Source organism: Zalophus californianus, chromosome 13, assembly GCF_009762305.2.
Source record: "Zalophus californianus isolate mZalCal1 chromosome 13, mZalCal1.pri.v2, whole genome shotgun sequence".
Taxonomy (NCBI): Eukaryota; Metazoa; Chordata; class Mammalia; order Carnivora; family Otariidae; genus Zalophus; species Zalophus californianus.
In genome coordinates this window covers 43,194,939-43,221,243 of record NC_045607.1, presented here as the reverse complement: position 1 = coordinate 43,221,243, position 26,305 = coordinate 43,194,939, and the positions used below count along the sequence as shown (strand labels likewise).

General features: G+C 44.7%; 1 protein-coding gene across 4 annotated transcripts in view; it reads right to left on the bottom strand.

Annotated features, from left to right (window-relative positions):
• Positions 1–26,305, bottom strand: part of MOB3B (MOB kinase activator 3B) — a 187,030-nt gene that overhangs the window by 11,785 nt on the left and 148,940 nt on the right. For all 4 annotated transcript variants that reach the window (XM_027616095.2, XM_027616091.2, XM_027616092.2 and 1 more), the window contains exon 3: positions 22,706–22,908. In XM_027616095.2, coding sequence (XP_027471896.1) covers positions 22,706–22,908 — 203 coding nt within the window. The remainder of the gene's footprint in view (positions 1–22,705; positions 22,909–26,305) is intronic.

Here is a 26,305-nt window from a genome sequence, read left to right as displayed (position 1 = left end):
CTCTGGTAGCAAAAGCAAGTCCCTTTGGGACTGGCAGTTTTCCTGGAGGAACAGGGAGAGTGAGTACCAAAGTCAGCTAGACTGCGTGGGTCAGCCTGAGGTCATTTCTGACTGTAGACAGGGACGAGGACTCAGTGAGGTTTCTTCAGGCACCGTGATGCTATGAGGAAGAATTCCAGGAATGGGCAGGTGTGGCTCTTGGGGCTGTCGATGCACAAGAGGAAGGCGTACTGTGCTAAGGCATTAGATTGTAAGAATCAACATCAGCTGTTGTCTCCGAATCATCCAGTTTGAAGGACTCAGAATCACCTGTGATATGACAGTGTCCTATGATTCCAGTGTGCAGCACACGCTCTAATCCCCGCAGGTATCATCAGCACCGCTGATGCACCGTTGATCTCCAACCAGGTAAAGTCCCAGCAAGTTAAAGAGACTGCACATATCTCAAATCTACCTCCTCCTTCTCTCCTGCCTTGCACACACCTTGCTTCTGGCTGTTTCTGTATCTTTGTACACTTGTTTTTTCTGCACGGAGAACCCCATGCCCTTCTTCTGCCCAGAACACTCTTGTTGACTCTTTCGTGCTCTGCTTACCAGTCTGTGAGGGTTATACGCTGCCTCAATGGGAGACAGAGTGATTCAGAGAAAGGGACCAGGACTCAGGGAAAGGAAAGAGAGAAAGGATCTGGGAGGCTCTAAAGCTGGTTGCTGAGAATGTGGTCTGGCAGCTAGCTCTCCCTCAGACGGGGGTGCAGTGCAGCTCTGCTCTGAAGGGCAGTGTCAAGGGGGAGCCCAGGAAAAACAGCAGGCTGCTTGCTGAAGGGACATCCCCGGACCAAGAGAGAAGAAAAACAAACAAGCAAATGCAAAATACCCCAATCTATTCTGCCGCCCATCCACTGTGGGAAAGCTGGACTGTTGACAGTGCAAACTGTATACAGGGGGGCAGGGGATGGCAGCTCCTACCTGCCCTCGGGGCACAGGGAGGCTGCGGTGTCTCAGGACCACAGCTCTTGAGCCCACCTTAGAGAATCTCTGTGACACCCTCCCCCTGACCTCTCCTGCTCCAAGCACTTGTTTCATCCAGGGCCTTTGAAGCAGGTGGATGCAGCTTCTCTCCAGGGTCCTGTAGGCAGGGAGCTTGTGTTCAGGAGGGCAGCTTCTGACCAGGGAGTAAAGAGCAGGTGCCTTGCACTACGATCAAGCATTGGGCCTAAACATTTTCTTAAAACTCTTTTTCTTAACATAGTTGTGTCTCTTTAATGGGAACTGGGAGAAAGAATTCCAGTGGGAGACTGACACCAGGCACCTTAAATTATTTTTGGAACAAGTCTTCATACATAATAACTAACTTGAATGAATGAATGAATGAATTAGTGTCAGGTCACAAAAGATGGAGTGAACAAGATGGGGCAATGGTGTTAAGAGCCTCAATGAGTCAATAATATTGTGTTCCTAACAGAGTAGTATCTATCACTTCCTGCACCTTTTCTATGCCGCACGCTGTGTTCAATGTTGGCTGGACACTCATTATTTCATTCAGTCCTTACAGCAGTCTTAGTGGTATTCTCCTAGTCTTACAGATGAGGGAACTGAGGTCAAGTACTTTGGTCAAAGTCACATTGCTAGTAATGAGGGTAGCCAAGGTGGAAACTTGAAAACCTATCTTCCTAACCAGTTACACTACATCACAAGGCCTTGTGCTGAACACATCTTCCTGCATACCTGCAAGTACTTTGAGCTGAGTCTATCTGAGTCAGGGGGCACACAAAGCCAGCACTGACCATGGAACAGGGACGTGGCCTTTGGAACCATTCATGGGAGGCCCACATTCAGGGCCCTGCTAGCATCCCAAAGTCTGAATTCTTGTCAGGGTGGGCAGGCAGGGCTACAGAATTTTAAAAAGAATTCTCCCAGTTCAAAGTATACATGGGATCCAACCAGCACACAGGGATTAAAAATGTTCTTTCTGCTTTCTTTTAGGAATGTGGGTGGCAAATAAGCCAAAAGAAATAAAAATAGAAAGAGTGCCAGACCTCCCTAAACAGGAAAGAACAATATTTATTTGAATAATTCTGTTCCTAAACAGCAGTCCACATTACCAACATGGAGGGCATTCCCAAATGGAGGGATGTGTGTGTGTGTGTGCGTGTGCACATATATGCACGCCTCCAAGTACATGTATACATATGTATGGATAAACACACAGACCTGCCACCCACAGAGAATATTTATTCATATGATACAAGGATCAAACTGCTCTTCTTTTCCCAAATCCTGCAAGCATTAAAAATAAGTCACTTTATGTAAACATACTCAGTCTCTTGATTTATACTGATTCTCATAAAGGCAGAGATGCACATTTTTGAAACTCTCTCATTTAACCACAGGAGATGGGTTATGGACACACTCCATATGGGGAGACAGGCTGCCTTAGCAGGCATCATGAAAGCAAGCACATGAATCAAAATGTTTCATCATCACTGCATTTTTCCAGATCTCCTCACCAAAGCCTTGCAGGGCCCCTTTTTGCTCCTCCATGCATTTGAACATCTTGACTTATTCTGGAGATGGAGCGACCATGTCCTCCCCATGCCATCCTTCTTGCTGGCACACCACGAGCTCCTGACCATGACAGTGCGTGCGTGCATCCAGCCTGATTCCTGCTCAAAGTGATGCCCCCTATAACCCAATAAGGCACAGTCCTGGCCTCTCTGGCTGGCAGTTGCCCCTCCCTCCTCCTTCCCCTCCCTGCCAGCCCACGTCCTCCACAGCCTGGCTTGAGGACCACACTGCTATAAAGGGTCTGACCCCCTCCCTCCCACACCCTGCATGTGTGAGCACAGCTGGACTGATTCCTGGCAGATGCTCCTTGTGCCCCTGGTTTTGGGATGAGCGAAGGGTGGCTGAATGCACCCACTCCCTCAGAGGGCTATGACAGACTTCAAAATGGCCCAGTGGCCACCTATCAGGTTGCAGCTCTTTGAAGACTGGATGTGGGAGGTGGACAGGGTAAGGAATTCCCTTATTTGCTTCTGTCACTTGGCCTTTTCATGGGGGGAGCGGGGGGAGAGGAGGCACTGGCTGGTGAGGCCCTTCCAGTCTAGGTTAGGCTGCTACAGGCACAGACTCACTAGTTCTGAGGGAAGCTTAGTGGGCCCAACTCTTAAGGACATTCAAGAAACCCTGAAGAAACAGGATTTGTCATTTTGGGTGTGCCCTGAACTTTCAGGGCATGGGACCCTGGAGAAAGAATTTACCTCCCCCAGGAAAACAAAGAATTCATAGAAGTCACTCAGCTGAGCTGACTTAACCACAGGACAGAGCTTGCCATCACTTAATAAGACATCTATTGTGCGTCTGATGAAAACACAGGGAGATTTTCTTCCTCAGGGAGCCTATAATTTAGGAAGCTTGTAGCGTCTTAGCAGTCCCATTCCTTTGGAAGGAACAAAATATTAGGTTAATGAAATAAATGGACATGAAACAAACCAAATCTTCATTTTAGCAAAATAAGATTGCTTGCTAGGAGTTAGACGAGCACCAGCTGAAACACGGGCTCAAACTCCTGAGAGCTTCAGGGGCTGATCTTGGTGTCTCGACTGCTGTCCCACTTTGTCACTGACTCTCATCTCTATGGGGAGGCCACTATGCTTCCCCCAAAGAGAAACTGAAGCTTGCAGAGGTTGGTGGCCTGCCCATGGTTAATACCTGGCAGAGCGAGTATTTGCCTGACATCTGTCATTTGGATCTCCTCAATGGGCCTCAGAATCCCATTTTTTTCCTTTACATCAGGGAACTGGAAACCACAGCGCACAGGTCAGATCCAGTCCACACCTGTTTTGTATGGCCCATAAACTAAGGATAGTTTTTATATGTTTAAGTAGTTGAAGAAAAAAAGAAGAAGAACATTCCATGACACAGGAACATTCTATGAAGCTCGAATTTCAACGTCCATCAGTAAAGTTGTACTGGGATGACAGAGTCACGCCCATTCATGGCTGCATTGTTTCTAGCTGCTTTCCCGCTCCAAAGGCAGAGGTGAGCAGTTGTGACAGAGACCATTTAAGGCCCAAAGCTAAAATGTTTGGTGTCTGGAGCTTTTCAGAAACAGTTTGCTGCACCCTGATCTGCACCATGAGGATACCATGGCCTATAGAGTGTGACTCTATAGGATTAAGGCCCATGGGATTATAAATGGGTCCCCAAGCTAGCAGGCTTGTAAAGTTGACCTAGCCATAAACAGTCCGACGTTTCTCCTGCTGTGGGCGAGCAGTGACGCTCCATCAGGAAGAAAACACAGGTAGTAAAGCAAGAATAAACTCTGCACGTGCCTACAGCCTCTTAGAACGGAACTGGTATGGCTTTCGGAGTATGGGAGGAGATAAGCTCCTTTCTTTTTGTAGTCTCCAACTCCCAATTAATGAACCATGAAAACAACATGGATTTTACCTAAAGGGAACATGCTTCAGAGAGCTAAAGCAATTTTTACGTGGGAGGGCTCCTTCCTCACTCATCTGGCTGATACTTCAGGATGAAGCTGCAATTTTATATGTTTTAGCAATAGAGGTGGTTATCGTTCTACTGTCGGCACATGGTGTTTTGCTCTCAAGATAAGAGGGAAATTGTCTAATGTATTGAAGGTGGGGAGCAGTTCTGCCTCAGTTGAAGAGAAATAAAAGCAGATGCCCCTTTTCTTGGCATACTTTTTGTTCCCTTTCCTGGTCTCAGTTGCACACCCTAAAGACCTGGCTCGTATGTGAAAATAAAAGAAGATAAAATAAAAACTATACCTATCAAGATGAAGAGAGTTCTGGAAATGGATGGTGGTGTGGGTTGCACAACAATGTGAGTGTACTTCCTGCCACGAAACTGCATACTTAAAATAGTTAAGATGGCAAATTTTACATTATGTGTATTTTACCACAATTTAAAACAAAACAACAAAAATCCCATAGCTATCAATTTTGGAAAAAAGCATTTCAAAAGCTTCAAGGAAGAAGATTTTTATATACAATCCCATTAGCAAAGTGGAAAAAAAATCCACAGAGAAGGGGTTTTGAAAGATTTGAAGATTTATTGGAAAAAATGAGCATTGGTGTGTAGTTTCACTTACACTTGTGCACGTGCTTTCAAGAACACTCAGTCCACTCATTAAATCCCCTCTATCATTGCTGTCGGTATTGGAAACAAAAAATGTTTAGAAGAATTCTTCCATCTGGAATCATCTATTCATACAAAATGCCAAGCACCCTTGCACCAGCAACAGAAACCAAAATAAAGAGTAACTGTCTGAGAACCTCTTAGGACTCTTAACATCTTACAGCAGTGACACCAAGGGGAAAACCACATCCGTGAGTACCTAGTAAGATTTCTCTGCAGTAGATGCACAAAGACTGCTGTCACCGTCTAAGAAAGGACGAGTTCCAAATAAAGCGAAAACCACATCAGAAACCTTATATTAAAAATGGAATTAAGATATGAACGGGAGTGCAAACTTTCATGAAAAGTCTGCCTCTTCAATCGTGAGGCCATACAACTAAAACCAACCTAGGTGGGATGTGGTCAAATATCTTATTTGACTCCTGTCCATTTGCCGGTGTTTTTCAAAGAGTAGGAAGATAAAATCCCTCGAGTGTGCGCTGCTAGCGCTCGGTACCTTCTGCCAGCTGCCCAGAGCAGGGCTGGTGCGCGGCGGGGTTCCCGAAGGCTCTACTGTTGAGAGTGAATGTATATGATAACAACAGCTGATTTATGGCCCGGGCCTGGCAGCGACGGGGTCAACAATCTAAATGCTAACTGACGATGACACTGGTCGTGTCTGGTGAAGCCAGAGACAAAGGAACAGATGTGCTCTGTGTCTCCTGGTGCCTGAGACACCACAGTCGCTGTGGACCAGCCATGGCGATGGGGCAAGGAGCAGCATGGTGTGAAGCTGACGCCAACGCAACCCAATGACCACTGTCGCGTCGGCTTCATCCGAACTGGGTCCACCCCCCCCCCCCCAACGCGCATGCGCACACACACGGCGATGCTGCATTTCGTAAGCTTCGAAATTCTGGGCTTTCAAGATAGAGGAAAATTCTACAAACAACACTTAACGTGCAGGCACTGTAGACGTGTTGCCAGATTGTAATGGGCCAGACCCGGTCCTGCCCACCACAGGCTCCATATAAGGCAAGAGTGCAAAATGATGGCTCTTGGGCAAATTGCACTCCTAGAAAGAATGGGTTAGGCCTGTAGGTTTTAAAAAATGAAGTGAAATGAAATAAATAAAATAAAGTGTAAGAACTGCTCTAATCAGTCGCCACCATTTAAAATTCTGAAGAGTTCCCCTAAAATGTTGGAGTTCCAGTTTCTTTTGATTTGGAAACTCTGGCTCCCAACTCCCCCATTGAAACCATTATCTAGAGTTGCATGGAGGTGGCTCCCAGAGCTTCCTATTTCTTACTACCTGCTTGCTAACTCACATCTGCTACCTGCCTGGCCTCTGTAGGCTTTGGGTTTGGGTCATCTGATCTACAGACATTACATTTCTTGAGGCAGGCAACATGCCTTTTTAGTTGCCCTAGCACTTAGCACCAGCTCTTTACACACTATCATGTTGTTTGAGTCACTAAACAGAGCACATTCCATGTGTTCAGAGAGCTGACGTGATCTAACCAGGGCCTCACTGCCAGATGCTGTTCTGTCCAAGGGTTAGAACCTTAGGAAATCTCCTAGCTGCTACAGATCATCAGAAATCATTTGACTTAGTGTGCCCCTGAGCAAAAATCTGCCCCAGCAGAGGCCACGTCTGGGTTTTGGGGTCAGACTGCCTGTGTTCAAATCCTGACTCCACAGGGCTGTGTGACATTGGACAAATTACTTCACCACCTTGTCTGATTTTCCTCTTCTCTAAAATGGAGATTAAAACAATATTTATCTTATAGAATTATGTGCAGGTTAAATGAGGTAACACATAAACCCATTTCCCACAGTACCTGGTCCACAGCTTTATTAAAAAAATTTCCCTATCCTCAGATTACTATATTCTCAGAAGCTGAACATATCAAATTTTAAAAGTATGTCATTATTACAGGCCATTTAAAGTTCTTCCTATGCTGAAATACTTTAATAAGACATAGACATAAATCTCTACTATAAATCTGTTTCAAAAAATTTACTATTATAAATAAATGAAGTAAAAAAAAAGACAGTGAGCAATCTATGTCATTCTGGATCTACAATGTGGCAGAACTGGAAGGATATCAGAATCTTCCCTAATCCAGTGGATTTACAACTTATTTTAGTAGCAGAAACCATTTCTTCTAATGCAATTTGATACAAAAGCCACTAATGAAAAAATACGGCAGATCTGGTTGAAGAGGAGGTGAGGGCCCAGCCCCCATGGGGTGCTGTTGCTAAGGATGACCAATTTGGGCTAAGCTCCCTCATTTTTTTTTGCCAGTGGGAAAACTAAGACTGTTGGTATCTCCACACGGATAGGAGGGCTCACGTTAAGGACCAAGACTAACCTGTCACTGTATCCCCAGAGCCTAGCCATGTGCCTGGAACACAGGGCCCTGGCAGCTCTGAGGTTTGTGTGATGGGGACTCTGATACATGTGAGGGGCCATGCTGAAGTGGTGGGAATGGGCTTCTAGGATGTGGTGATGATTGCTGCCAGCAAAGTAATACCATCATGGTTTAGACAGGGTATAGGGTGTAGGGTTGATTCTGGGGGGAAGGGACAGGGTGGAGAGAACTGAGCTTGAACTTAAGCAAATAAAAGTAGTGGGGCTAGATGCCATCTACAAGATCAAGATGAGGGGGCCACTCTTCAGCCTAGGCATCCTGTTGGACTCCAATTCAGCCCAGTAATTGGGGAATAGATGGTATTAGTTTCAAAGTGTGATGCCTGGACCGCTTACATCAACATTACCTGGATGCTTATTAAAAATGCAGATTCATGAGTCCCATCCCAGAACTACTGAGTCAAAAATTCCGGTGGTAGAACCCATGCATTTATCCTCCCCAAGCTCCCCAGATGTTGTGTGGGAAAAGTCTGGGAAGCACCATACTCGATCTCACTGGGGCTCACCAATGGTGTCTCATGAGGGCCATCTAGAGAGCTGTCCTTTGCTTGGAGATTCTGATTTAATAGGCCTGGGACTGGACTGAGGGCTGAGATGCTTTCTGAAATCTCCCCAGGTGATATGCGGCGGAATGGTTTACAACCATTCATAACTGATTGCCAGAGGGAAGGGAGAGCCACCCCTCTCTGTGACATGAATTATTCCTGTTATTATATAACCAATGAAAATGCAGATATCCTAATTGGGCCTTAGGGATAAGTCACTACTTTCCCTTTCAGTTTGTCTTGTTAACCACCCAGGCAGCTGGGAGACAAGAGTTTTCAGCAAAGACCTATCAAATCATTGTTCTTGTGAATACTGAGGTTGTTGTAAAAATGTATTGAATGCATTTACCAAGCATACTTTAAAAATAAAGTTTATTGAGGTATATTTGGTCTTACAAAATGCTTCTACTTAAATGTACAATTTGATGAACTTTGATAGGGATACGCTCCCAGGTAACCACCACGTTAAGATATGGAACATTTCCATCACCTCTGGAAATTCCTTCCTGCCCCTTTGCAATCAATCCCCTATCCCCCACCCTACACCCCGCCCCCGCAACCACCCATCTGCTTTCTGACACTGTTCATTAGTTTATACTGCTCTAGAATTCGATATAAACGGGATCAAACAGTCTGTACTTTTCATGCCTGGTTTATTTTGCTCAGCACAATGTTTTTAAGGTTTCTCTCTACCATGAATTATATTATTTGTTGTTTCTTCTCTGTTTCAAAGGGAAGCACAGGGATTTGGGGCACTACTTCAGGAGAAAGGGCAAGTTTCAGGAGTGACAGAGGGCAGATTACTGAGACAACGGGCTCGGCTGTCTTCCTCAAGGAGATTGGCTAGGAAGGGGAGGACGGGGCCACCGTTCTGAGGTAATGGTCATGGGAGTTTTCACGGAGGCAGGTGATTTCTGGAGGAATGAGCGCTCTGGGGGAGGCAGCAGACCTGAGCAGCAGGATGTGGGAAATGAAAGAAGAAAGGGAAATGGACAGGCCAAAGGCAAAATCACCCGTTAAAAAAATTGGTCTCTGTAGTGATTTAAAAAAATATATACTAGAAAAGTCTTTGATATTTCTTTCTTTGAGAAATAGAGATTAATTCCCTCTCCTAAGTATGGGCTGGACTGAGTGACTCACTTCTAAGGAACAGAAAATGGTAGAAGGGGTGACTTATCACCTCTGATACTGGTCCTTAACAATATGGTGGCTTCCATCTTGGTTGCCCTCTTTGCTTCAGGGAGCGGTTAGCACGGACCCGGCGTGGTGTAGAGTGAGGGAGGTCTCTTAGAGGAAGGGACAATGAAGCTGCAACTTGCAGGCTGAGCAGGACTCAGGAGGACATGGAGGCTAGGGGCTCACAGGGATCTCTGGGCTGGCAGTGAGAGGACACAGCCCATTCAAGGAACTCTAGGAAGTTCTCTTTGGAGTTGTCTGCGTTTCTCCTTCTTCATCCAGACCTACCTGTATGCCTTTATTTTTATTTATTGGTCCAGGTATATTCAGATTCACAATGTAAATAGGAATCTGTTAGCACTAACAGCATGGCACTAATATTGATTCATATTATGTTCTACTACACTATGGCCTAACTGGCTTTGTTGGTAGCCGATACCTCTGAACTTTATGCAACAAATTATTTCACAGGAAGAGGTGTTCCTAAGACCACACAAGTCCCTAGGATAGGGTTTGCCCATGCTCTTATCCTCATGCTTTTATGTGGTACAACAGGTGGGTGGTGAGAGAAGACATACTGTTATATTTCAATAAATGAAACCTTCCTGCATTCAAATCCCAAAACTCATTTGATATCTTTTGGAGCCAAAGAATCTAGTCTTCTCTGGCTGGGAAATTTGAATTAGTCTAGACCACACATAGCAGCCAAAATCTGGCAGTCTTATCTATGGGCATCAAGCCAGACTGACTATTCCCATTTTCATATAAATGCTCACAGGGATGAATTAAATCCTACTGTGACTGACATTCGGCAGCAATTTCCAATTCAGCAGACACAGTAAAGTGTAATTATGATTTGGTGCCCCAGAGACCAACAGCACTCCTGAGGTACTGAGCTGCTCTCTGACATGGACAATCTGACATTGGACGTAGGGAGGAACAGTGAACATATGATTTTGAATTTTCTCTGTTTTTCATCTGTAAACCAGGAGAGAAGTGGCCTAACCAGGAGACATGTGGCTTTTGAGCACTTGAAATATGGCTAGGAAGATGAAGAAACTAATTTTTATTTTAATTAATTTTTTAAATATTTTATTTATTTATTTGACAGAGAGATAGAGAGCACAAGTAGGCAGAGAGGCAGGCAGAGGGAGAGGGAGAAGCAGACTCCCCACCGAGCAGGGAGCCCGATGCAAGACTCGATCCCAGGACCCTGGGATCATGACCTGAGCCGAAGGCAGATGCTTAACCGACTGAGCCACCCAGATGCCCCTATTTTAATTAATTTAACTTGAAGCAGTCACAAGTAGTTAGTGGCTACTGTACTGGATGGTGCAGCTCTAAGTAATGGATCGAAGGGTATGATTCTTTAAAATCATGAGTTTCTTAAAGAATGGAGATGTATCTTACCTACTGTCACTCTAGCACTCAGCACAGTGTCTGCGATACAGGTTTTTAAAAAAGGCTTATTAGTAGACTCAGCAGACAGACGAGAACTGAGCTCATTTTAGAGAAGGTAGATTATATAAGACTGCATAGTTAGTATTTCCCAAAGGGTATTTCAAAGCTTTAGATACACAAAAAGCTCTGTAGAGAAAGGATTCCCTGATCAAATAAATCTGCACGTTGTATGCTTTTCTTGGAGGGTGAGGATGCACGTTAGGGTATTAAAGACACCAGAATAGCTTTATTGACTCACTGTTTCCCCAAATTATTTGAATATGTAACTCCCCTTTCACATAACACCTTTTGACATCCCTTAGAACTAGCACTTTGGGAGATGCTGCAGTAATGACAGGGTAGGAGGGAAACTTCCAATGAATTCCTTGAAAGCAGGGACCCTGATTTTCCGCACATGTTCAGCATGTAATAAATGTTTACCCTGAATGGTCTAGAAATGACTCTCTTCTGTTAAAAATCAGAGGCAGTTGAAAACCATCCCCATTCAATGCTACCTAGAGCAATCTACACATTTAATGCAATCCCTATCAAAATACCATCAACTTTTTTCAAAGAAATGGAACAGATAATCCTAAAATTTGTATGGAACCAGAAAAGACCCCGAATAGCCAGAGGAGCGTTGAAAAAGGAAAGCAAAGCTGGCAGCATCACAATTCCGGACTTCAAGTTCTATTACAAAGCTGTAATCATCAAGACAGTATGCTACTGGCACAAAAACAGACACATAGATCAATGGAACAGAACAGAGAGCCCAGAAATGGACCCTCAACTCTATGGTCAACTAATCTTTGACAAAGCAGGAAAGAACGTCCAATGGAAAAAAGACAGTTTCTTCAACAAATGGTATTGGGAAAATTGGACAGCCACATGGAGAAAAATGATACTGGACCATTTCCTCATACCATAAAAATTGACTCAAAATGGATATAAGACCTAAATGTAAGATAGGAGTCCATCAAAATCATTAAGGAGAACACAGGCAACAACCTCTTTGACCTCACCCACAGCAACTTCTTCCCAGAAACATCACCAAAGGCAAGGGAAGCAAGGGCAAAAATAAACTATTGGGACCCCATCAAGATAAAAAGCTTTTGTAGAGCAAAGGAAACAGTCAACAAAACCAAAAGACAGCTGACAGAATGGGAGAAGATATTTGCAAATGACATATCAGATAGAGGGCTAGTATCCAAAATCTATAAAGAACTTATCAAACTCAACACCCAAAGAACAAATAATCCAATCAAGAAACGGGCAGAAGACGTGAACAGACGTTTCTGCAAAGAAGACATCCAAATGACCAACAGACACGTGAAAAAACATCACTCGGCATCCGGCAAATACAAATCAAAATCTCAGAGATACCACCTCACACCAGTCAGAATGGCTAAAATTAACAAGTCAGGAAAAGACAGATGTTGGTGAGGATGCAGAGAAAGGGGAACCCTCCTACACTGTTGGTGGGACTGCAAGCTGGTGCAGCCACTCTGGAAAACAGTATGGAGGTTCCTCAAAAAGTTGAAAATAGAGCTACCCTACGACCCAGCCATTGCACTACTGGGTATTTACCCCAAAGATACAAATGTAGGGATCCAAAGGGGCACGTGCACCCCAATGTTTATAGCAGCAATGTCCACAATAGCCAAACTATGGAAAGAGCCTAGATGTCTATCAACAGATGAATGGATAGAGAACATGTGGTATATATATACAATGGAATATTATACAGCCATCAAAAAAATGAAATCTTGCCATTTGCAATGACGTGGATGGAACTAGAGGGTATTATGCTAAGTGAAATAAGTCAATCAGAGAAAGACAATTATCACATGATCTCACTGATATGTGGAATTTGAGAAACAAGGCAGAGGATCATAGGGGAAGGGAGAGAAAAATGAAACAAGAAGAAAACAGAGAGGGAGACAAACCATAAGAGACTCTTAATCCCAGGAAACAAAGTAGGTTGCTGGAGTGGAGTTGGGGTGGGAGGGATGGGGTAGCTGGGTGATGGATATTGGGGAGGGTATGTGCTATGGTGAGGACTGTGAATTGTGTATGATGAATCACAGACCTGTACCCCTGAAACAAATAATAAATTATATGTTAATTAAAAAAAAAAAAAACATTCCCACTCAGCCAAGGTGAAGAGAGAAGGCAGAGTGTGACTTGTAAGTGTAGGCATTCTTAGGTTGCCGTAGAGGGCATACCTACAGAAGTGGAAAATAATCTGACATGTAAGCATTACACAGAAGTATGTAATGGCAAACTGGAACAGAAATAATGAGTTATGAAATATACATATATATATACATATATACTAATCTCTATGCACAAAATAGAGCTCAAACTCACGACCCCAAGATCAAGAGTCACGTGCTCTACTGAGCCAGCAAGGAGCCCCAGGAAATACACTAATAGTGTTTTTAAAACTGTGTACTTTAAAAATTAGACCAAAGGGACACCTGGGTGGCTCAGCCGGTTGAGCATCTGCCTTCGGCTCAGCTCATGATCCCAGGGTCCTGGGATTGAGTCCTGCCATCAGGCTCCCTGCTCAGCGGTGAGCCTGCTTCTCCCTCTGCCTGCCACTCCCCCTGCTTGTGCTCTCTGACAAATAAATAAAATCTAAAAAAAAAAAAAAAAAGTCAAGCCACAACTGGGAATTCATTGTGATTAGAATATCAACCTCCATATAAAGGAATCAATCCAGAGATACAGGGTGGTTTAAAACAGGATGCGGCATGGGTTCCTGGGGATAGAAGAAGAGAATGGTCCTGTCTGAGGAAAAAAAAAAAAAAAGATAATACAAGAATCTGATTGAGACCAGGACACTGTTCGTTACTTAGTTACTTCCTTAGTTACGTCTGCTTTTGGGCTTTGCTAATACCCTAGCAAGAAGGGATTGGAATTAACTCTAGATCCACGTGATAATTTCAGCTGAAAATTATTTGTAGTTATTATACATACACATATGCTTTGGTTTAATAAAGTGTATACAGATCATTCCATGGTCGAGAATAATCTTCTTTTCAATGAATCCCTTTTGTTCTCTTTTAAAACTTGGAAGTTAAAAAAGCTCAATCTTTTCAGATCGAATTGAGTAGAGGAATCCGGGCGGGAAAAACTCCAACCAAAACCTTTCGTCAAGGTCACAGAACCCTTTGCTGTGAGGTGCCTGTCCCCTCAGGGCTGGATATGTTACATGTATATAATCTGCAGACTTCATCATGTGCTTTGGAATCACTGAGATCTGCTCCCCTTAAAACTGAGGCTTCAAAATGAAACATGCATACATATTGTAAAGATAACATCACCTCAGTGTCTACAAAGATGTTTAACTCCCTATTCCAGGAGGAATCACTCCATATCCAGGGAAAGTCCACACTAATTGTGTAATCCACCTTCAACTACAGTCACCAAGCAGTCTGCACCCCCACCAGCTTGCTCCTTCGAGCATTTCTGTCACAGCAGCTCTGCAAAGAGAGAGCAGAGCAAAGAGTACGCTCAGAGCCGTTGGTCCTGGGCACACAGGTCACTGTGAGCAGCTTCGGTCTTTGGTCAGGCCTTTGAAATCGTAAGATCTGATTTTCCTGATTATTATAAAAGTGATACATGTTTGTGATAGAAAGCCTGAAAAACCCCTAAAAGTACAAATATATATATATATATAAAGAAGCATTACCCATTAATTCCACCAAGAGAGAATGGCTCTTGACACTTCTTGCCACATTTCCTTTCTCAACTATGGTTAGATGATTCTAGTGGACATACTAACAGATAGATACATGGTTAGAGTGATTTTCCAATACATTTTTGAATCTTGTTTCTATTTACTCAATATTATCTGCTGACAATTTTCACATGGACATCATCTTCCACTGTAATTGAGCACATTTTAGGCCGTGAAATAAACCAGACCACATCTGATCCCGAACCCAACCAAAACCAAAACCAAAAACGAAAACAAAAGAAACCCAAAAAACTAAAACCAGTCCTCCTCCCAGAAACTGGAAGCAAAAGCTCTCTGGACATCAGGAAAGGATGAATAAATAAAACTGACAAAGACATGTGGCTGATTTTGCCACATTCCCAGTAACTCAGCACAAGGCAGTTCATTGAAAATAACCCCACATTTCTTTGCTATTTTCTAAATTGACACTTTAGAGCAGGTCTGCCAAGGCTCTTAATGGCCTCTGGCTGGCACTCTCACTCAGCTGTGGGCATTTGGGTTGCCCTGAGCAACCACTCCCAGCTGATGCCACCCTGGACACACACACACACACACACACACACACACACACACACACACAGGCCATGTCATCTAAACTGACAAAGTCCCAGGAAAGCAAACTCCAGCTAGGGTCTGTGCTGGTGTACCCCATCTGCTGGCATGCGGGGCTTTAACTCATGGAGGCCTCACTAAGCAAGAAGCCACCTTGGACCAAAGATGACAAGGCTGGGGACATGCCACGTCAGAGATCATCATCTCAGCACTCAAGCTAGGGGGGACTCCTGATATGGGCTCTTTGACATACAGGAAAACTGAGGCCCACAGACATTACATGCCTTGCTCAGGGCTGGATGACCACTGTGGTGACATAACAGCGGGAGCATCACTGTAGCTAAGGCTGAACTGCGAGACTCACAGGCTGAAGCCCTCTCATCTTCAATGCCTGTGCCCACGTCCGAGACTTTGGGCTGCAAGTCCAGGAAACTGACTGACAAGAAGCATCCCAGAGGACTTTGCACAGATGATTTTTACCAGAAAGGCTTGTATGCCCCCAGTGGCTCTTTTGGGAGCAGCTCTGGCTCATGGGAGAGTCTCTGCTTCTTTTCACGGCCCTGATCCAATCTTGCCATTACAGGCCAACTTTGGCTACTGCACTCACCCGAGCATCTCCAAGGGGAGTGCAAGCAAGACCTGGCCACCTCTTAAGGGAACAGAAGGTCAGCATATGCTTGGGCCTAGATGAGTGTGGTGAGGACTTTATGGAACAAGGCTTTCCAACTCTTTGGTCTCCAAAGTACGCTGGTCCTATGGTATCCGTTGTCAGAGGGGTGGTTTTGGAGCTAAAGCCTAAGCTCATTAGGTGTATGAACCTCAATCGTTAGCCAACTGGGGGAGGAGTGGGAGCTTTGGTGCGACAGAATGGCAGTAATGGCAGGGAAGGATGGAGACGAATGTGGTTTAGATATGGAGAAACTGCCAACCACACTTGTTTGAAGTAAAGGTAACATGCTTGGACATGCTAAGAACTCCGTGATGGGTGTTGGACCATGGAGGAGGACCAAGGAGAATGAAGAGAGTTTCTTTTCTTTCTGTGAGGCCCTCCCCTATGAGGAGTTTCATCTCCTTCTCATCTCCCTCTTTCCATCTTCTCTCTCCCGTCCCCATGCAGCCAGGGTGGGTGTGGCAGGGGCCCAGGTGGAGACATGGAGGGAAACCTCAAAATCTAGGGACATATCACAAAGATGAAGTCTTGCCCCAAGTTTGCTCCATGGATCATGATCTTTATAAGATGCCAATGGATAACCAAAGAAAAGAAGATTTCAGGGGGCCGAATGTGGTTAAATTGGGTGGGCTACACAAAACTGAACCAGTTTCTTCATTTCATTGACTTCTCAAAGTCTCTAATCTGCAAGTATACACTGTGGGTCTTCAGGGCTGGAGATGATGTAGCATTTTATAAATTCTCTTGACCAAGGGAAGGAAGTCTGTTTTCACTGAGCATTACTCAGGACCAACTTTTTTTTTTTTTTTGAGTATAGTTGACAGATAATGTCACATTAGTTTCAGGTGTACAACAGTGATTGTCAAGCTTATATGTTATGCTTTGCTCACTCACCTTCCGCACCATACAGCGCTATTATAATACCATTGACTATATTCCCTATGCTGTGCCTTTTATTCCCATGACTTATTCATTCCAGGACTGACATTTTGAGGCATACTCTTCACCAATACTGATGCTTAAGATTTTTCTTCTTTGCTTTACTTCCCCACCTCACTGAGCTAGCTTCCCACCCTAGAGAAGAAGAGATGAAGGGCTAAAAATAGTAATTCTCACATCTGAGAGTAATTGTCATGTAGCATCTTGCCCCTCAGAATGTGGTCTGGGAACCAGCCGCATTGACATCACCTGAGATCAACTTTGCATGCGCAATCCCATTCCAGGTGTACTGAATTGGAATCTACAGTTTGGCAACATGACCAGGTGATTCATACGCACATTATAGTCTGAGATGAAGATGGAGGGTGCTTGGTAGTAGGCAGTAACCTCAATAATTCTGATCTGGCATATCTGTGGTGAGGCCCAGGGAAGCACATTTTAAAATATCACCTCCAGAAGATTCTGATGCAGCTGTGTGTGGACCCCTATTAAGAAACACTGATTTGATCGAAGAGCTTCTACGGCCCAAGTGACCTGCTTATAAGGTAAAAGGGCAGCACTGTGATAACATTTGGTTTCCCAGTGGCACTTCTGCGAGGTAGGTCTACCAATCACCTTCATCGTTAGAAATAAGGAAATGACATCCTGGAGACAGGAGAAGGCCCTGGACCAAGGTCACCCAGGGGTCAGCAGGTGCATGAGGGCAAGCAAGCCCCCTCCTGCCTTTCCTCCCTACCTCCCCCAGCCTCTCTCCTCCTCCCTCATCAGCTCTTTATTCAGCAGCGACTGCACTGCTAACAGCTCTCTCTGAGTCTGCTTTTGTGTTTAGTGAAAGGCCAACAAAACACTGCTGGTTATTTGTGCTTGCTAATGATAATTCTGATTAGCTCAATTCTGTCAGCTGACTCCCAGGCTGCCAGGGGCCCAAAGCAGCCTGTTTATTCAATCAGGGCCTGGCCCATTTTCTAATTACTACCATCATTTGGGCTCGTTTCCTCCAACTGTGAATTTGCTTGAGTTCAACTCATCTTCAGCTGTTGCATTTACATGAGAAATGGCTCATCTGTCACGTCTCTGTCTGTGCTCCAGTCCCCCCCTCCCTGTTGGAGACCAGATGGAATGAGTTCCCAGGCTGCTGCTGACCAGCAGGTCCCAGTGGGAGCCATAAGGCAAGCCCTCATCACTGGGTTGGCCAGAGTGACCTCTTCCCAGCTTCTGAATTCCAAATTGTATTCCCACTCTGAGGCCTGAAAGGGTGACCCACTGTCCCAGTTTGCCAGGGACCGAGAATTTTCCCAGGACATGAGCCTTTTAGTGCCAAATCAGGGGGGGTTAGTCACCTGGACATGGTAGTAAGAGAGCGTTTAACACCCCCCAGGTGATCTAGTTGGAATCTAAAACAGAACTGCCTGGAAGCTGGGGTCCCATTTTTCTGTCAGGCCTAAGACTGATGATGCGTCCCTTCACAGCTCTGTGCCTAATTTTGCTTTTAATTTCTACTGCTAATCCAATAGGATGAAGCTTTATTTCCAACAGTGAATAAATGGAAGCCTGCTGGCATGTTCTAAGATGAGGTGGCTCCAAGGGAGGAATGACTGGTGTGTTATCCCTTCGAATGGAGGCACATCATCCCCAAAGTACTCTTCCTAATTCAAAACACATTAAACATTTAGAATATACTTGGCAACTTGGGCATGCAAGCCTATATCCTGTAAACTCCCAGCCCTCAAAGAGCTGACCATCCCATGAGAGACACCAATACAAATACAATAAACTCTATCTGTTACAAGGCTACCTAGGGGATCACTAAGATGGCAAGAGGTCACGGGAGCTGGGAAGGGAGAATTGGGGTACCTCTGCTTCCTATATGCCAGCTACTTAATATTCATTATCTCATTTAATAGCCAACATTTCTTAAGCACTTACCATGTGACTAATCCATTTAATTTTTATAACAATTCAAGTATTATACCCATTCTATGAATGAGGAAAATGAGGTTTGGAAAAACCAACCATCTTGCTCAAGACTGCAAGTTAGTAAATGAAGAGTTTCAACCCAGAGAGCCTGAGTCTTCTTTTGAAGCATGAAGACTGAACCTCCTACCCTGGTGGTGTGCTGGATTCTCCACACCACCAGGGTGCTAGACACTCAGTCGACATCAGACACTCAGTCGACATCAGAGGGTAGGCGCTGGGAACCGAGGCGGGCGGCTGTGTGTGGAGGAAGCGTGGCAGAGAGAAACAGAAGGTGGCGTGTCTGTGTTCTAAACTCCAAGGCATGATAGCAGGAATGTCCCACTGGAGGTGTGGGAACTTGGGGAATGCTGACATTCTAAAAGAAACTGGCAAGTCACATGCTGCCCTTCTGGCCCTTTGCTGCCTCCAATTCTAAAGAATGAATGCTACAATGTGAAGCCAAATGCCTGACTTCTTTATCATCCTTCCAGGGCAGAAGATGAGTGTGTCATGATTTTACATTTTTTAGACTGCATGTAAATTCTTTTTTTTTTTTTTTATTTGAGAGAGAGACAGAGACAGAGACAGAGGTACAGATAGAGAGCAAGAACGGGGAGGAGAAGGAGAAGCAGACTTCCTGCTAAGCAGGGAGCCTGACGTGGGGCTCGATCCCAAGACCCTGACACCATGACCTGGACTGAAGGCAGACACTTAACTGACTGAGCCACGCAGGCGCCCCTGCATCTGTAAATTCTTGAAAGCAACTTTCTTATGCCTTGGAACATCTGAATAACTTATGTTGCATATATACAGAATTTGATATATGCAAATCAAAGAAAAATGTGTTGATCTGACATACTATGGCTGGTTTTAATATGTTCATTGCTACAGTCAACTTAGAAGTTAGGTATTCTGGGGGGCCTGGGTGGTTCAGGCGGTTAAGTGTCTTGACTCTTGGTTTCAGCTCAGGTCATGATCTCAGGGTCCTGAGATGGAGCCCCACGTCAGGATCTGTGCTCAGCATGGCGTCTCCCTCTGCTCCTCCCCCCTACACTTGCTCTCTCTCTAAAATAAATCAATCTTAAAAAAGAAGTTAGGTATAGTAGTACTATCAACTACTGAAAGTGCTCATTTCAGTAATAATCATCCACAAATCCAGTATTTTTAATGGACACTGGACTATGCTAAGTATCTAGAGCCTGATATTATATAATTATTGTCCTCAGAAACATCCTCAATCTCTTTGTTACTTCATAGGTTTGGCTTCATAGGTTTGTAAAATGAACACATAATTTCAGACAATTCAGCATGGAAAACGTGTTAATATGTAAAAGCATTAAAATTAATCACCCTGCAATTACAATTAAGAAAACAGAAAGGTAGGAAGGATACTGTTTCAAGCCAGACTTAAAGAAATAAAAGGTTCTAGGGGAAAAACTGATACCCTTCTTGCTCACTTCCACTGTTAGTAATTATTGATTAATCCAGTCAGTTTCTCCCCATGCCTCCAAAGAGCCTTTCATCTGGAGTCCTGGGCTCTTCGGGGCCTTTCTGTGACTCTAGTCTTCCAGCCAGCTCCTGGCACTGCTAGGCGTTAGAATCCATGGGGCTCTTCTTGAGTGACAGAAAATAACTGGGAGTGTTTTGATGGCAAAGAAAGGCCTTCTCTACTGGCTTATGCTCAGCTTTGTCTTACAATGGCCTTTATTAAAGCTTCTGGATGTAAAGAAGAAATTGACTTTCAGCTCTATCTATCCGATGTTTCTGCTCCTTTAGCTCGGTGAAACTGAAACAGCGCTTAGGAGAGCCTCTTCCTTCGGGTGGACCCTTGGGGAAGGTAATTCCCCTCATGGTTTCTCCACCCTCTTCATTTCCATGGCCCCTAGTCACTCTTTGCTTTGTCCCTGACATTTTCTAAAATTAGCTTTATCAACTCTTTCCAGTCTTTGAACTCCCTTGAGCTGTTTGCATAACCTTTTCTTCTTGTAGTGACTGTTAACCCACACCTGCCTTTAAACAGGACAGAGTAGGAGAAATCAACTGGGAAGTATTTCAGCTTCTATCCACACTGTTTGTCCAACTGAATTCAGAGACAACTTGGTTCCTGCCCCCCAATAACTTTCTAGAAAGCTGTTGTGAAAGAAAATGAAGAAAACAAGCACTTCCTTAACCAGTGAGATAACTTATTTGCGCCCAGAAAGTCTTGCTTTGTTCCAGAACGCTTAGTGATGCAAACAAATTTTTTTTTGCCATGTACTCTCACATAGCACAATAACAGATTTCAAGTTGAGAAACTCTAATGGTGATATATAAATTTCTTTGCCAAGTACAGGTACTGTACCATATTAAACATGTCTTTTCCCTTTTTTTGTATTTTGATTCTTTTTTTTTTAAGCATTTGGAGTCAAGCCCTTAGATCTTTTAACCGAATTTCCAATCTTTTTTTTAAAGATATTATTTATTTGTCAGACAGAGAGAGAGGCAGGCAGAGAGAAAAGCAGGCTTCCCACTAAGCAAGAGGGCAGATATGGGGCTTGATCCTGGGACCCTGAGATCATGACCGGAGCCAAAGGCTGACGCTTAACCGACTGAGCCACCCAGGTGTCCCTGTATTTTGATTCTTTAACATCATGACCTTGCTGACCCTGGAGGGACTGCCCCTCCCAGGGCTAGCCAATTCCTAGATGTAGTAAACAACTCACCTCCAACTGGGGAGTATTAACTCCCCAGTTAATACAAACTAATCAATCCAGAGCTCACAACTCCAACCACCTCCCCTACGCCTCTCACCCCTAGGGCTACTATTGCCCCCACCATCACCCTAGGTCCAGGTACCACACAATTAAGACAGCCCCTAATCCCCAGAGCTTCTTGAAATGATTCAAATTAGTCAATTCAATTCTAATCCTGCTTAGTTTGACTCACCTGTTCCTTCCCAGAGAAACCACAATAAAGGCTCTTGCCCACATTTTCCCTTCTCCCTCTGCCTCTGACCAGCTCTGGTGGCTCCCCGCGTGCCCCCCTCCCTCTCCATGACATGGTGTGCCCCCTTCTCTTTGGATCTATGAGTATAATAATCATCTTTTCAATGGCAATTGTTTTCCTGATCTGTTGGCCTCACCATATATAAATAACAATAAAACCTAGATTTAAAAAAAACACATACATAAAGAGAAAGGAAGACAGACTAGCAAAAGACCACAGCCTGGCCTCTGCTTTCCTCATTATTCAAATGGACGTGGATGAAAGTTAGTTGCCCTGTCAGCTATATTTAGCAAAACTGCCACTTTTAGTGTTCCAAGAAAAAAGCATGATTTTAGTATAAAGTACTGTATTATACTGGTTAAGAAAGTACTCGGTAGAGCCGACTAGAAACAGCTGTGATGAGGACATCCACATTAAGCCACTACATGTTACAAAAGATGCTGGGAGTTTTAAGGTTCCTTGGCTTCTAGAGCACAGATTGAGTCCAACTGTAAAAAGACCTTATGAAGCAAATACAAGGAGCCCCCATTCGCCTAAACAATCACGGTAAAGTTTTTTTAAATCAAATATTCTGGATTTTAATATATCCCATTAAAATTGCATCACGGCAGATTTAGTACGAAAAGCAAAGTCCCTGAGATACTGTACTCTCATCTGGGGCTTACTTCTGTCTCTAGCTCTGGAGTCAAAGCTACTCCAAGGCAGTTTTGCTTGACTTTGCATGCCCAGCAGCGGACACACAGTGGGTGCTAAATATATGTTTCCCGAGTGAAAGAATGTTTCTCATTATCTTTAAACAGATGATGTAAGAGATCAAAGATGCTCATTTAAGGGATTATGTAAATCAGTGGCTGGTTTTGGAGCTGAGAATGAAAGCTAATCCCTCTGGCCCAAACCATTAAGATCCCACTACATTCTGCCACCGCTCGGAGAAAAATGTAAGACCCTATGTGGTGATAGCAGTGGACATCCTGGCGTCTTCTGACCCTTACACCCACCTCTACCTCCTGGCTAATGGCCCTGCACAAGTGAGCCCTTTGGGTGGGCCTGACAGTGTGCTGTGACCAATGGCTGAGCTCCTGGGGGCCGCTTGGGTGGCAGCCCTGCTCGGCGACACTCACCAAAGGCTCTAGCTCCTTGCGGTCGATGAGGTTCATCTCTGTGACGAAGTAATAGAAGTGCTTGTAGCAGGTGTTGACATGGGCCTCCGCACCCATCACAATGACCCGGTCAAAGTGGTGGATGTAGACGTGGACGAAGACGCGGAAAAGGCGGCACAGGATCTTCTTGCAGATCTGAAGGAAGTTCTTTGGGAAGGGAACACCTAAAGAAGTAAAAAAAAGAAGACAGAGAACAAAGCTGTGATGGGAAAGCTCCGGAAGCCCGAGAACGCATGTGCAAGGGTGGAGAACCGTCCTGCACGCCAGCCTCCAGGCCAGCCTGCAGATGCCTGGCTCTGCGTGGGCAGCTGCATCAGACACGCCTAAAAAAAGTGGCTAATGATGCTGTTACGTTTAAATACCAACAATGACCAGGAAGAGAGCAAAAAAATTAATGAAGAGGGCCAGGTTTGTTTCTTTGATTATATATATACATATATATATATTCATATGTATTTGGTTTTATTTACATATAAATATTTGCTTTTATTTATATATAAATATTAAATATTGATTTTTACATAGAAATGTGTGTTCTCCCTTCTTGCTCCCCACCACCCCCTTTATAGAGCACAAGTAGTTTCATTTTCCTCTTACATCTAATCTAAGAGAACTAGAGGGAGACAGGTGCTCCCTGACAGAGTAACAGGGGGCTGCGGGCACTGTAGCAAATCGGAAAGCACCTTCTCCTCAAAGGGAGTAGTGGTGGCAAAACTCCAGCCAACGGTGGCCCGACGGGGACAGAGGCCCAGGGCTCTTAGAACTTCTGATTTTTCAAGATAATTCAGGAATCTGGAGTTCTATGTGAGCTTGCTACATTTTTTTAAACATGAGCAATGAATCTAAAGTTTTACAAAATACCAGTGGTCAAAACAAGACATCTTTCTAGCTTAATGTGGCCTACAGGATGCCCGTGTGCAAGTTCTGATCCAAATTCCTCCAGAGATTCACTGTTTCTGGGGTGGGCAAATGCAACAACCTCCACAGACAGTGGACATTACACTTATCCCCACTTCATCTCCTCGAGGAAGGTAAGAGTGAGTTATGGGGCCAGAGGAGGCACCTTAAGTGATAACATGTTGTAAGTTAAACAGACTTTGAATTCCTGCTCTGCAGCTTTTCCAGCTGTATGACCATGGCCAAGAGATTTAACCTCTGGGAACTTCAGTTCTTCCATATGTAAATAAAAATTCCAACAGTTGGGAGGATTAGACACAGATAAAAATTCCAGTGGTTGTGAGGATTAGAAGTGGTGCCCAGGCAACTGTGGTTTCTCATCTATAAAAGAAGAGTCATAATAAGGCCTTCTTTGCATGAGTAGGAAGGTGTTAACATGAGTAAAATCCCTCGACAGTGCCTCGAACAGAGGAAGAGCTCACCAAATGAGAAGGATCCTCCTCTCTGCACTGTAAGGTCTACAGCATTTAGCTGTTGTTATAAGGAATATATTACTTTATCAAGAGAAGGTAGACATGGCTACCAGCCTTTCAACAGAATTGCACTGTGTGCTTAGGGTGGGCTCCTGGTCTCTGTCCATCCCTCCGCAGGGTCCCAGTGGCAGCTGTCTGGTGAGATACTCTGTAATGGGATCACCTGGGACCCCCAGGGCACAATGAGAGAGACAGAACATGACGGGCACCTGGCAGGCGCAAGGTCTGCCTCCCTGGGGCCTGGCACCGATACCAGCTTTTCTTTGAACACAAAGTGGGACCTATCAAATGAACCCAGGGAGAGACTCGGGCACAGCGTGGCAGCTGTCTGAGCAACAGATGCTGGGATTTGGGGATGGAGGTGAGGTAAAGCTGGGGAGTGGGCAGCCCCTCGCAGAGATTATAGGTGGTTTTCTATGCTGAGGAGGGGCCAGCAAAAAGCTGCCAGGCTGGGGAAGGGTCTGGAGTCTTCAGAGAAGCCCAAGTACCAGAGGTGATGGAATCCCCTGTGTTCCCATCAGAAGGGGAGCCCCATAACCCACACAGTGACAACACCAAGGGTTGACATGTTTCCTTTACAACCTATCTGCAAAGTGGGCTTTACTACTCATATGTCACAGATGACTAACACTGAAACTCTGAAGCGCAGATTAACTTGCCCCAGGCTATTTAGCCAAAAAGGGGCAGGGCTGGGAAGTGGACCAAGTCAGCCTGGTTCTCAACACCAAAAGATCTGGTTATATTTGAAGTATAACACTCTTACTCTGCCAAAGATAGAGGCACAGCTCGATGGCTTAAGTGTAACGAGGCATCCAAAGGTTACTCTTGGTGGTACAGAAATAGAATTTAAAAAAGAAAAGTGGTGGGAAGTGAGAGAAGTCTGAAAAAAGTCTACGTCCTTGGCAGTCAAAGATTCAAGGTGATTAGAGGTCAGCTACTACACTCCACTGCCTTCAAGGAGATATGTGTTTCATGCCTTAGGAAACTGGGACTAATAGAAAAAGCCAACATTTACTGAGCACTTACTATGTTCCAGGGACTAAGCCAAGAGCTTTACGTGGATTAGCTGATTGAATTCTGACAAGGCTTGAAGGCAGGTACTATTATTGTTTCCATTGCAAAGACGGGAAAACAGACTTGGGAAAATTAAGTAGCTGCCCAAGGTCACCCAGCTGGCAAATAGTAGGGGAGGGGCCTGGAGGCAGGTCTGTCCAACTCCAAAGCCCAGGACCACCTTGAAAACCTGAGATGCTGTTCTGGGGCTCTGCACACACCCCCAGCTCTGTGGCCCTTCCTTTATGTGTGGTCTGAGCCCCCGTGGTGGGTTTACCTTTCACTCCCCCTGCCTGCAACTCACCAGCTGTCAGGAAACATGGGGAGTCTCAGCTGTACCACTTCACCTGCTTGATCAGCCCCACACCCCACATGCGGACTGCAGGTAAGGCAGTCTCGGGCACATTGAGGATGCTCATGGCAATTGCTAGGTTCCTCCAGATGGTCCCCCATTTGCATCTTTCCCCCATCCCTGTTCTGCTCAGCTCTGAACTCTTGGCTCTTCCTTCCATCCCATACCTGGTCTCTGGCCGTGCCTTTGTCCTAGAACTTGGCTTGCCTCTTGTCTCTCCCTTTTGGGCCATGGCTAGAAATGATCATTAGAGTACTGGAGAGGAGTGGCTTTGAGATTCTGGAAGACCTAGTTTTAAAGTCCTAGTCCTACAATTTATTTGCTGTACAGGCAGATTACTTCATCACTCTTCTGCATTGTAAAATAGATAAAAACCTTGGCTTTGCAGTGTCCTTATACGAGTATCTGTACTGAAACAGGTCCTTAGTGGGAACTGTCAGACTAAATTCTACTTTTGTTATTTCTCACCTGAACTACTCCGTTAGATAAAACCCAGGCTCGGCATCTCTTGACTCTAGTTGCAAAGTTGGATCAGACTCTTCCACCATTCCCTCTCTTACATGTAATTCATTCTTCAAAAGTGAACATTGCAAATGGTTCGAGTTAGGATGTGCTCAGCATGCACCAGCCACCTCAGGCCAACTCTGGAAGCTGAGAAGTCCTGGGCTGGGAGTTCTAGGGAGCCCAGGAACATCCTGAGAGTTGTCTGAGGAGTTTCCACATGAC